Genomic DNA, 13289 nt, shown 5'->3' on the forward strand with positions numbered 1-13289 from the left:
GTCGTCTGAGGATGAAAGTGATTTTTTAGAAACAAAGAAAGAATTCTCAGGAAGAGTCTCTATGTTCCCAGATGTTAAAATTGCCCATAAAAGTGAATTGGGCTTCCTTTAGATATATAGGAGGGGAGAAAAAGATAATGTACCTGCAAAGAAAGCTGACTGAAGTGATGTAACAAATCAAAAAGAACCCTGAAGGTGTAGGACTTAATTTGGATAAACGATACCGGTGCGGCGAAAACTTTGGCCACAGATCTTGACTGCCAGGTGGCCAACAAACTGTGATCTGTTTTTCAGACACAGATTGGTGTCTTTTGACCACTCCGGACCATCAGCATCACAGTTGGGATATTCCACCCCTGCTGACCAAGTGGAACGGAGTCCGGCCACGGAACATGTGGGCTGTCCGTGGGGATACCGAATGCAGAATGATCTCAGAACATGGACATTTGTTTTCTGATGTTGCCTAGCAACTCAAAAAACACTGCCGTAACATCAGTCCATTCCTAAAAATTGTTAAGCCTTTTGTGTTTGTAGCCATACGCCCCAACAGCAACAAAAAAGAGAATTTTTAGAAAACAACACCATGGCATTAGGTATGTTGTAGCCATGGTTCAGGGCCGCTTTTGTTTTGAAACCCTATTCTTAGAGACTTAATTTTTCTAAAGGATCCTTTTATATAGAATGAGAACTTCCCATGCTTGATTTGCACAGAAGCAGTTTTTGGAAAGCGTAACAAATGATGGTCGCCCGCTTTGCGGCCTTAGAGTGTATAGATCCATGTTCCTCCTAAAAGAAAATGTCTCATGTTATAGTCAGCCCTTAATTACCACTTACGGAATATTCACTTTGTGGATTATCTGTGGCAAGTGTGTATCCTCCAGTGACTTGCCCACCACCTGGAAGCCTCAGAGCTGCCTTGCTTTGCTACCACGTGGCCTGGATTTTAAGCACTGCACCTAACATGCTCGCTCTAAGATCAGCCTGGGTGAAAAATAACTAGGAGGGCAAAGCTGCCACATCATTTATTTTAAAACCAAATATTCTATAAATGTCTCCTGTTTTCAGTGATCTCCACTGGCATGGGTAATTAAAAGGTAAAATTTTCTTTGATTTGAATATTGCACTGGTTGTACAGCATTTGGCAGGAGTGTATAGAACACAGGTAGCCTGTAGCCCAGCAATTGAGACAGCTTGGACGTGAACAATGGCTCCTCTGGATCTTGAGCAAGCCCTTTAGCCTCTCAGGGCCTCAGTTTTCTCATCTATAAAATGGGCATAATAATAGCTATCATCCCCATCTCATAGAACTGTCGAGAATGGAGAGCCCTTACAACGGTGCCTGGCACTGGGGAAAGTGCTCTCTAAATGTTAGCCATTATTATAATCATCACTGCCCTTATTCAGCCCATATGTAGTTTGTGCATTTTGGGTAAAGCGCGTTATGAGGAAGACAGACAAGTACAGTGAAGTCTTAGTGTCTATAAATGGAATTTCCAGTCTCAGCGAAGGCTGCTTTGTAGCTGGTATGCCTGGACATCCAGTCTAATCGGTTGGTACTCTTGTTCTACTAGTTGTCCCATATTTTGAATGTCATTGCTGTCTCCCTATTTCTAAATGACTCAAAGTTCAGAATAGGTGTTGCCTTTTAATTTGACTTGAGATAATGTACATAAAGCACCTAGCGCATTGCCAGGCATGTATCAAGTTCTTAATATCGTGGTTCTTCTTACCCCTTCTCTTGAATCACCCCTTTAAAATTATTTGCATAAACACACACGCACATGCCCACACAGAACACACACATCGAACCAGCCCAGCCCACACGGAATGTGCTGCGTTAGAGGTTTCTGCAGAAGCGTGCTTGCTGGCTCACATTATGACCCGTAGTGGAGTTGTACACCGCAGCCCCGCCATTTCACATGGTGGGCAGTTTGAAATACGCCTATACTGAAGGGGAAGAAAAATAGGACCGTTTGGGGAAAGCATTTTTTTGTCTACCCATTCTCAGCTGAGCTTATTCATTAGCAAAACAGGTATGACCATAAGCCAACATTTTTCATCACTATGCTCGAAGCGGCCCTAGAGGGTGGGGGACTACATTCTTTCTTAATCAGAAAGAAGCTGAAATTCAGCACAGGGAAGTACCTGGCACACACGTACAGTATGCTGGGAAGGGAGAAGGGGAGACGCAAAACATGGTTTCCTTCAGACTTCAAATCCTCTTCCTGTTCTAGAATCTCCGATTTTGGTGCATTCCTGCTTCTATGCCAAGACTTAATGTGGCTTAACAGAATGATGGACTGGATCTGGGGATACAAAACAACAATCCATTCCCAGATGTTCTGTTTGGCCCATACAGTCGATTTAGGGGCATTTATTTGTTTGTTGTGTTTTAATTTACTGTCAACATTTAAATATTGAAAGATTTCCTGAGGAATTCTGTTCTTGGCTTCTTTTTTTTTTTTTTTTTTTTGCAGTACGCGGGCCTCTCACTGTTGTGGCCTCTCCCGCTGTGGAGCACAGGCTCTGGACGCACAGGCTCAGCGGCCATGGCTCACGGGCCCAGCCGCTCCACGGCATGTGGGATCTTCCCAGACCGGGGCACGAACCCGTGTCCCCTGCATCGGCAGGCGGACTCTCAACCACTGCGCCACCAGGGATTGGCTTCTCTTTTTAAAAGTTGAACAATTCGTTCATTACAGCGGATAGATAGTAAACATCTTCTTTGTGCCAGATTTTACTCTGTCCTAGGCTCTTGGGATAAAGCAATTACAAAACAAGTCAGGGAAGGTCCCTGTAATTATGAAGTCTTTGTTCCAAATGGAGGAGACAGACAATGCACCAGTTTATTACTTCATTGGCATGAGTGCTGTAAGACAGGTAAGCAGGGTGATGTCGGGGAGAATGGTTGGCTGGTCAGAGCCTATGGAGGAGTGATATTTGAGCTGAGATCCCAAAGATACCTCTGAGTCTAACATGGGAATGTCTTGGGGGCAGCACATTCTGGGCAGAAAAAAAATGGTCAACGCAAAGGTCTTAAGATTGGAACCAATTTGTCCACAACCACAGCAGCCAGTTCACTGAGAGGCACTGCCCCTTCAAGCATCTGGAACAAACTCAGATAAGTGTTTGTCAGCTCCCCGTCGGTAATCTGACAAGTGACTAGATTATTTCTGGAATATATTAGAAATATTTCTGAAGTTGCTTCAAGTACTGGCCACCCAGTTAGTGTACCCCGGCAACATTGTGGGAAATGGTCTTAGGGTTTTCTGAAAGGGTTGCCACACCCCACGAAAGTGCAAACCATCTAGAGCTTTGCTACTCAAAGAGTGGTCTGTGGACGGGGAGATTGTTCGAACTGCAGAATCTCACGCTTTGCTCCAGACCCACTGGATCAGAATGTGCATTTTAACAAGATCTCCACTGTAACAAGCTCTTGAACAAGCACTGGTTGAGAGCATCTTACTGCATCTGTCCAGATGTTTGTCGCCTTCTCTGTTCTGCCACCCTTCGTTTTGAGCGAGTCTTCTAAATGCTGGGGATTTGTGGCTGTGCCTCCCAGAGTCCTGGTCTGGGTCCCCCACCCAGTCCCATCTGACATGTAATTGCAGGATGGATGTTGGATTTAGTGGGTAATGAACAAAATTTCTCTCCATATGGGCTTAATTAGCCAGGACTCTGATGCTGCTTTCTGGAAATTTATACATACCTATGGTAAATTCAAAATTCTCTCATTAAATTTTATTAATGCTATTATGCATGCTGATACTTCTGGCCACCTATTTAAGGCATACGCTTTCTCTAGCTCTGCCAGAAGCATTATGGTTTCCCATTACTGCTCTCTCCTAAAATTTGTTTCAGTAAGTCTTGTGATCGCTCAGCTAAAGCTGAAAGGGAAAAAAAAAAAAAATCAGTCACTTAGATTAAATTTATTTTTAAGAATCCATTCCTCAAAATTTACCCTAAAAATACCCAGGGAACATGTTGTAGCTGAATACAGATGCATTTCTTGTTTTAATTTCTAATAATTGATTATATTTATGATTTTATGCTTTGAACAGAAGGTCATTGGTTGTAGTGAGTTGCCCTTAATTTTATTCTTGTTTAAACGGGTCCTGAAATGTACTTGCCGGAAGCTACAGGAAAGCAACCATCTGTACAGGACTTTCACTCTTCAGTTCCATTGCTTTCAACAAGCATGGTTAGGTAATTGACCACCAGGTAAACACTTTGCAGTGTAATTAACAAGGAATGTGTCCTCCTCACAGACTTCATGAAAACATCATTCCAAAAAAGGGAACATAGCTATTCAAAGGCATAGACTTTAATTTGGGAAGAAAAGAAGGCTACTCCACAATGTCATAAAAATAGATACTGTGGCTGTTTCTGCTCTACTGAATAATGTGACTTAAGGGCAGATGGACTTTTCTGGGTGATCTCGTCCCACTAAAGTTTTGTTAAAGCATGTGATGAAAGAGGCTCAGACCTTGACACTGCTAATCGTACATCTGGTAGAAAAATATAGTAGAGGTTATAGTTTAAGGTAATGCAGATGGTAATCCTGGGAAATAAGCCTGTGCTGGTTTCTAGAGAAATCCAGCGTATTCCGGAAGCTGGGGAACCCCTATGATTATAAGTAGCGATAATAGTAATAACTATTCGCTGTGGATCTGAGCGGTACATACCTCTTAAGAGGACTGCCCTCAAATGAGCTAATGCCCACGCCATCCTGATTATTCAGCAAGAGTCACCACAGCCCAAGCGAGGAGACAGTCATTGGCCAAAACCAACAGCTGAAGGGCAGGACAGCAGAGGTTCCTACTGTCCAAATTCATGCGTGTGTCATGCATGTATGTCTCACCTCTCGCCATGAACGTTCCCAAGTAGTTCACAGTGAACCATTAAGTCGTAGGAAGAGAAATGGCTCTATTTCACAGAGTGAATATTCACCTTTTAATCGATAGAACTTTTTTGAGATGGGTTTTCTGCGTGGCTGTGGCATTTCTTCATGTCCCAGCCGTACAGGCCTACTAGAACTCACTGCAGCCTCTTTCAGGAAAAACACATCAGTTAGGATATGTTAGCTGCACAGGGTAGTAGAATCCCCAACTACAAGTGCTTAAATGAGGAGACCATTTATTTATGTGACGAAGGAAGTGTGAAGCAGCCATCCCCCAGCTGGGCCATCCTCTGCGTGTCCTTGGGTCACACAGCTGGAAAGTGGCAAAGCTGGGATTCACATGCGGGGTTATCTTAGGCCTGGCAAGTCGTCCATGCACTCATTCGGCCCTTGATCATACTGGACTTTTATCTGCCCGGTGTCCTGAGGTGTGACATGGTCACAAGTCCCGGTATAAGAGCAATGACTTCTTTCTCTGTATATTGGCGAAGGTGCAAGATGCCAGCTTCAATGTGTAATCTGTTAAAAGGGCAGGTTTTCACTTATGGTTTCCTTTTCAAAATCAGTAGTGCTCATCCTAACAGGGTTTTTCTGCTTGTTACCAAATGCTGAGATGAGCTCGTGCAGCTGATAAAATAGGGGCTTCTGGGCAGAATAAGTGAGCCAGGCAGAAAAAGCAAGGCAAATCTGAACCGTATCAGTCGTATTCTAATTAGGCATTATATTTTTGGCCCTTTTTCATATTTTAGAGTTCTTTTCCCTTTCAATAGACATTTGTTTAAATTTTGAACTCAGTGTTCTTTATATTTTGCAAATAAAAGCTGCTTTCATTCCTGCTTGGTAACCAAGCAAGAAAACAGCACCCTTGGTGATCGCTAAGAGACTCCATCAGATCTTACAGACAAGCATAAGGCGTGTCTTTTTCAGCCTGTCAATTACCGTGTGTAATAATCATTGCAGTTAAATGTAGCCTCCAAGTTAAAATCTTGTGGTGCTTTATACACACAACGAACCTTGCCAGCAGAATACATAACTAACACGCTTTCAAAAGATGAGGACAGGGGCTTCCCTGGTGGTCCAGTGGTAGAGAATCCGCCTTACAATGCAGGGGACACGGATTCGATCCCTGGTTAGGGAACTAAGATCCCACATGCTGTGTGGCAACTAAGCCCACGTGCCACAACTACTAAGCTCAAGAGCCTCAACTAGAGAGCCTACGTGCCGCAAACTACAGAGCCCACGCGCCTTGGAGCCTGCGCACCACAGCTAGAGAAGAGAAAACCTGTGTGCCACAACTACAGAGAATCCTGCGCCACAGCAAAAGATCCTGCACGCCTCAGCAAGGATGTCGCGTGCGGCAACTAAGACCCAAGGCAGCCAAAAATAAATAAAATAAATGAGTAATAAATCTTTTAAAAAATAATAATTAAAAAAAAAGATGAGGACGGTTTTTCAACAAAGTATTTCTTTCCATTGTGCAGGGTTTCACTCTAGAGAATAAGAATTCAGACAAAAACCTGTCTGAGGAGGGCTTCCCTGGTGGCGCAGTGGTTGAGAGTCCGCCTGCCAATGCAGGGGACGCAGGTTCGTGCCCCGGTCCGGGAAGATCCCACATGCCGCGGAGCGGCTGGGCCCGTGAGCCATGGCCGCTGAGCCTGCGTGTCTGGAGCCTGTGCTCCGCAACGGGAGAGGCCACAACAGTGAGAGGCCCGCGTACAGTGAGAGGCCCACGTACCGCAAAAAAAAAAACAAACCTATCTGAGGATGTGTGTTGAAGAAACTTGGATTTAGCATATCTCTGTTCCACGTCTGGATTTGTCTCTCATGTGGCTGCCTGTGGAGTTTATTCTAGATGCAGTCTTTGCAAGTGGGTTATCTAGTTCCCAGTAGTAGATGCCCCTGGTGGGGAGTTGGGGGTCACTGGTGGTGAGGAAGCAGAGCTGATAACAGAACCGCTGATAACAGTGTGTAGGAAGGGTGGGGGAGGGGAGGGGGAGGGGAGGGGAGGGGGAGGAGCGAGGAAAAAAGCACAGCTGTGGGTGGGAGTATTTAGCATAAGAGCAAACAACTTCGTTCCTCAGTAGGGACCTAAGGACATCAGTATTTTAGGACCAGCATCAGTTGATCATAATCATGACCCTGTATTATCATGAAAAACATCAAAATTATATTCAACTTTATAAGGCAGGAGTAAATGATACTTTTTAGAATTACAGAAAATTGCCTTTTCAAACTTTGGCAAATAACACCCAAGTTCTGTAGAAGAATAGCTTCCAAACCGTGTTCAGGAGATGTCTTGGGGGTTGTGCCGGGGGCAGGGAGGGGTTCTCGTCACTTGTTTGCAGAGAAGCTTGTCTTTTTTTAAAAAATTTTTTAAAAAATAAATTTGTTTATTTTTGGCTGTATTGGGTCTTCATTGCCACGTGCGGGCTTTCTCTAGTTGCAGCCAGCAGGGGATACTCGTTGCAGTACGCAGGCTTCTCATTGCGGTGGCTTCTCCTGTTGTGGAGCATGGGCTCTAGAGCGCAGGCTCAGTAGTTGTGGCTCACGGGCTCTAGAGCGCAGGCTCAGTAGTTGTGACTCACGGGCTTAGTTGTTCTGCGGCATGTGGGATCTTCCCGGACCAGGGCTCGAACCCGTGTTCCCTGCATTGGCAGGCAGATTCCCAACCACTGCACCACCAGGGAAGTCCCGAGAAGTTTGTCTTTTATCCGTTTTATATATTAATTTCTTAATTTTCTTAATACAAAGGTTCCATTAAAGAGAAAGAGTTCAAATGCTTTGAAAGCTGATGATCTAGCAATTTCAGTACTGCGGAATTTCATCCCTCGGTGATGCTAGAGGGATCGCTCTCCCACCTTCACACACATAAGAGTCCCAGTAATGGACGCGGCATGGGGCTCCATCAGCACAGAGACGCACACAGCCGCCAGCCCGCCTGCCCCTCGCACACCTGCCCCTGGCACACCTGCTTCACAGCCAGCCACCCTCCCTGGGCAGTGGCCGCCGTGCATGAAGGTGGCAGCCTGGCTGGGCTGGCGTTGTGGAGCACAAGGAAGCATGGCGCCCTCCTCCTACCTGCACACCTTCACCAGGTGACCCACCTTGAGACCTGCCTGGACGGCCCGCTTGCGAAGAGCCCGGGGGAGTCGGCAGGAAGCCGCGTTATGCTGTTATGACCTCAGCAGCTGCCCTAATGTCCGGACCACAGGGGAGACAAGCTTATTGACCCTGGCAGCCCTACCAGCAGCTGTGATGACCAAGGGGTGTTCAGAGGCTGGCCCCACCCGGGAGGGAGGGGAACAAGCCAGTGGCCTTGCACTTGGAATTTTCTAAGCAGGAGCACCCGGGGTCTTCCCGTGATCTGTCTGACCAGCGCCGAGGCTCCCACAGAGATGGAAGGGACCCGCTCTTGGTACCCTGTCCGCGGGTCTGGCGGTCATATAACCTGCTCAACAAAAGAGACTCTCCAGAGGTCTGTGTGTCCGGCTGTCCGGTCACCAGTGACCATTCCCGGCGGTGGCTCTCCAGCCATGAGCACAAGAATCTCTTACGAGTGCGGAGGTTCCTCAGGTGGGAAAACAGCCTCACACCACAGCATCAGGATTTCAGTAATGAGAAGCATATGTTTCTAGTACACAATTCATTAATTCTTGTGTTCCCTGTAGCTAATTTCCTACACAGAAAGCTTGGAAATGGCTTTTGCCAGCAACAACGTGATTGCTGAATCTTGGCTGCCCTTTATTCATTGTACACATGTATGTTTCACAGAAAACTTAGGCTGAAATAAACGCCTCTTTCCCACCTGGCTTGGTTCCCTCTGGTCTGAAAGAGTAGATCCCAAGCTTAACTGCATTTCCTGCCAGCCACACCCACCTTTGCACAGGAGGTCATCTGATATTATTTGAGGGGAAATGGGGAGTTTGCACGTCTGGCTTTCACCCTCAAGTACTGTCATGTTCCCACGCCACGGATGTTTCTGGGTGTTGAGAAGACAAAGGGAACATAGGATGAGGGTTAGCAACTTCGGCCCGAGGTATGCTTTGGAAAACGGGTGATGTAGTGACATGTGCCCTGGGGTCGCCGAGACCTGGAAGGTCCCTGCGCGCAGGAGGGACTCAGGATGGACACAGGATGTGACTTGAATCTTGAAGCGTGGGTAGATTTTTGGAAGAGAGGAAAAGCATGTGAGGTTGGAACAACAGTTGAGGGCAAAGTCACAGACTGGTAAAAGTGTGTGTTGTGAGGACCAACCTGGGAAGAACTGGGGGTGGGGGCGGGTGGCCTTCCATTGCTAATGGCGCCGGAAGCCCTGCCCGGCCCTCCCCAGTCTCCGGCCCTCCCGTTCCCCGGGCCAGTAACTTACCATGCCTCTGTGCATGCTGTTCCCTCTTTTTTCTCTCTGCTGGCCACCCTCCACCCCGGTGACAGTCCTGCCTGTTCACCGGAGCCCAGCTCGTCCCAGCCTTCTCTGCCCACCGCAAGAGGCACTCGTTCTTACTGAGCTCCCAAAGCAGCTTGTATTGCGCCTTTCCCTGGCTCTTCTGGCTCCCACAAGCATCACAGGCTGGACTTGGGGGCCTGTTAGCTGGGTGCGGGGTGTGTGTGTCTGTCAACCCTTTAGGCTTGTTCCCAGTGTAACTGGGAGGTGTTTTAAAAGCCCGTTTCCAGAGCTTCCCTGGTGGCGCAGTGGCTGAGAGTCCGCCTGCCGATGCAGGGGACACGGGTTCGTGCCCCGGTCCGGGAAGATCCCACGTGCCGCGGAGCGGCTGGGCCTGTGAGCCATGGCCGCTGAGCCTGCGCGTCCGGAGCCTGTGTTCCGCAACGGGAGAGGCCACAACAGTGAGAGGCCCGCGTACAGGTTAAAAAAAAAAGCCCGTTTCCAGTTGGCTGTGTCGTAGAAAGCCAAGGCGACTTAGCCATCCAGGTAGGTGGTTCGCCCTTGAGTGAGCGCTCAGGGCTCTGAGCCTCCAGCTGTTTTCCTCTGGTCGCCTTTAGCCTAACCTAATCCGCTCCACTTGAAGAGCAGTGACTCAAGAGGGAAACTGCAAACCAAAGAGTGCAGGCGTCTTCCTGGCTGATAGGAGATCCTGGCAGGGCCACTCCTGTGGGAGAGCGTGTGGGAGTGGGGTCGGGTGTGTACGTCATGAGCTAAACAGCGTGGGGTCCTCGAGGGGAAAAGCGGAAGTGGTGGCAAACGATCCGTTCTCTGCCTTCAGGCGAGCTTTCTGACCCGATGCAGAACCACGTTAGCCGCCTGTCACATGCTCCCTGTTTCCATGTTCTCCGCAGCCCTGTGGAGTGAGTGATGCTCGGAGTGGCTGGACCACCTCTGGGTTGATGCTCTTCAGCACGTGAATCTGAAGTGGGCATCCTCATCCTCACTTGGGAAACCTTCCAGCGTATATTCTTGTCTCACTTGACTTGAAATCCTCCGGGGCCATGATTCAGCCTGTTGCAGGGGGCAGTCAGACTACGCAGGGCACCCGCTGACGCCTGGCCTCTTCCCATCTTCCTTCTTTGTTCACCTTCTGTCTTCGAGGATGAGGAGGAGGGGGAGGGGAGGAGATGGAGGAGGAAGAGGGGGAGGGGAGGGAGGGCTATGGGAGGCGTTGCTGGGGCACCTTTCCACCCCCTACATCTGAATGTTGCTATGGCAACTGATAGGCCCTAGGAAGTCTGCCAGGTATTGCTGCTTTTCTCAGGAGGGAAAGAAAACTGCTCTTGCCTCGTCGGTGATGTGTATACCTAGGAAAGGCAGGGATTTGGAGACTAGAAGGTGGAATATTTGGTGCACAGCTGGCGCATTTAGTCCCGGAGGGGACAGGATTCCACATGCAGACATTTCAGGGGGTGGGTGATCATAGGAGGAACCCCGTGTGAGAGACCCGTGTCCCCGGGCTGGTGGGGACCTAGCCAGCAATCTCCCTTGCTCCCCGGCTCTCAAAGCAAGGTTCTCTGCAGGTGAGACAGGTGACAGCCAGGCAGCCTTGGGCGACGGGCTCCTTGGAAACCTTACAAAGTAAAAAAGTTCTCAAACGCTGGCAGGTTTCGTAGGAGATGCGGCAGGGCAGAGTGGAAGAAATAGCACCGGCCTTGAGGCCAGACACACAGAGAGACCTAGTCTGCCCCTGCTCTGCCCTCTGCCCCTGGGAGGTCTCGGAAGAGTTCCGTGTCTCACCAGTGTCCAGTGTCTAAAAGGGGAAAATAAGTCCTCCTCTGTAGGGTCGCTGTGAGAACTGTAGAGCTTGTATAGGAAGCACATTGCTGCGGCGGGCCAGCACCCAGAGGTGCTCACTACTGTGAGACACTAGTCACAGTAGTGACTGAAGACAGCCCTGACCTGGATGTACTCCATGTCTCCCATCTTCAGATGTCTCCCAGCATCAGAACCAACTAGAAGCTTCTTAAAATACTCGCCTAAGCCAGTCTTATGGGTTAGAATTTGCAAAGATAGGACCAAGGAATCTATATACTTTTTTTAAACTTCCCGAAGCATATATGGAATCTTAAAAAAAAAAAAAAATGGTTCTGAAGAACCTAGGGGCAGGACAGAAATAAAGACGCAGACGTAGAGAATGGACTTGAGGCCACGGGGAAGGGGAAGGGGAAGGGGAAGCTGGGACAAAGTGAGAGAGTGGCATGGACATATATACACTACCAAACGTAAAATAGCTAGTGGGAAGCAGCTGCATAGCATAGGGAGATCAGCTTGGTGCTTTGTGTCCACCTAGAGGGGTGGGATAAGGAGGGTGGGAGGGAGACGCAAGAGGGAGGGATATGGGGATATATGTATATGTACAGCTGATTCACTTTGTTATAAGGCAGAAACTAACACACCATCGTAAAGCAATTATACTCCAATAAAGATGTTAAAAAAAAAAAATAATAACTTCCCCAAGCAACTCTGATGTCACCGGTCTGCGATTCCAGAGAGGAAATCCGTTTATTTGCTTGAGGATGAAGACTATAAACAGAGCTGGAGTTTACCCTCTTCTTTCCCGTCCCACCAGCCCTTTTCGTGCTACCTTTATTCTGCTTCTAAACCCCTAAGGCTTCCGGAGGAGATGGGACATGATGGTGTAGGAGTAAACTCCAAAAGCTTCTGCTAAAAGTATCTGCGTTTGGAAGCAGGGACGTGTGATAAAGTGGATGAAAGTCATTTAATCAGGAAGAAAAACAAGTTCGACTCTTTCCTGAAAGCGAAATGCAGTCCCTCCGTGAGAGCTGGACCCTTTTGGCTCTCTGATGGGTTCTAAACACGACACCGAAGGTGACTTGTACAATGGGCTTAAGCCTTAAATAGGAGTTTAGCGTGCATGTGGCTGAAGTTTTTTTCTGCATCCCACAGGAACGTGGCTGAAGAGTGGTCTCGGCCTCGTGCACCAGGAAGGCAGCCAGCTGACGTGGACATACATCGCCCCTCAGTTGGGGTACTGGGTGGCGGCCATGTCTCCTCCCAACCCAGGTAACAGGACCCCCGAAATCTGCAGTGATGGGAACCGATTCCTTTGAGGGTTCAGGCTAAGTGTGCTTTGGAAAGCGATGTCAGCAGGGAGATCACATCTTCCTTAAATATGGTTGAAAGTGTGAAAAAGCAAATGATGAGTCAAAGGTTTTTCCTGGGGGTTGGGGGAGTTCTGGTTGGAACTCTCCCATCCAGCATAAGAATCATGCATAGAAAATAGCCTTGTCTCGAATCTCTGTTTTGCTCAGACAGCTGCCGTAGGGAATTCTTAATCTAAAGCCCACAGAGGCGGGTCAGACCTCCTCCCTAATTTCTGAAACAGCTGTGGCCTGGTGCAAGAGAACACGTAGTATAAGGCAGTCACTAGAGGGACCAGCAGAAAGTCACCGTTGGAGGCTTCTTGGGGCAAAAACCTTGATCGGGCATTTCTGAAAGGCTTAAAAGTAAGCCTGTTGTTTTATATCTAAAAGAATATTCATCTCCACTTAGGATACGTGAATTAACTCGTGTTTTTCACTGAAGTTTAATTTCACAAATATTTTGACTAAAAGTTTGGGGTTTTTTTAACCGAACCACCCTGATTTATCCCTAGGAGTATTCTAGAATTGCTTTTTTCAAAATAGTCACCTTACGAGAAGTCTTTCCAGTGTATGGCTTCCAGTACTCAAAATGCCTTTAGAACCTTTTTCCCCTGGACTGTCATCATTAGAGAAACTCTTCATAGGTGGCCAATCTTTTTGCCCAGAGGGTCCCTATGGTTTTTCTTAGACACATCTAAAATCACCCACCTCCAAGGCTGGTGAATAAAGTAGGTGATTGAGCTAGGTGAAAATGTGCTGTGATTAAAAGTTGTCTCGTCAATTAACCATGAAGGCAGTTTCAAAATGGGAGTCCAAAATACTTTACCAATGGAATCATCAC

At 47.7% G+C, this 13289-nt stretch overlaps 1 protein-coding gene across 1 annotated transcript in view; it reads left to right on the top strand.

Annotated features, from left to right (window-relative positions):
• The window catches only part of FAM171A1 (family with sequence similarity 171 member A1), a 144592-nt gene that overhangs the window by 125639 nt on the left and 5664 nt on the right, over positions 1–13289 (top strand). Inside the window, 1 exon segment of the mRNA XM_032617629.1 lies at positions 12252–12368. Within this exon segment, the coding sequence (XP_032473520.1) occupies positions 12252–12368 (117 nt within the window).

The sequence above is a fragment of the Phocoena sinus genome, chromosome 2, assembly GCF_008692025.1.
Source record: "Phocoena sinus isolate mPhoSin1 chromosome 2, mPhoSin1.pri, whole genome shotgun sequence".
Classification (NCBI taxonomy): Eukaryota; Metazoa; Chordata; class Mammalia; order Artiodactyla; family Phocoenidae; genus Phocoena; species Phocoena sinus.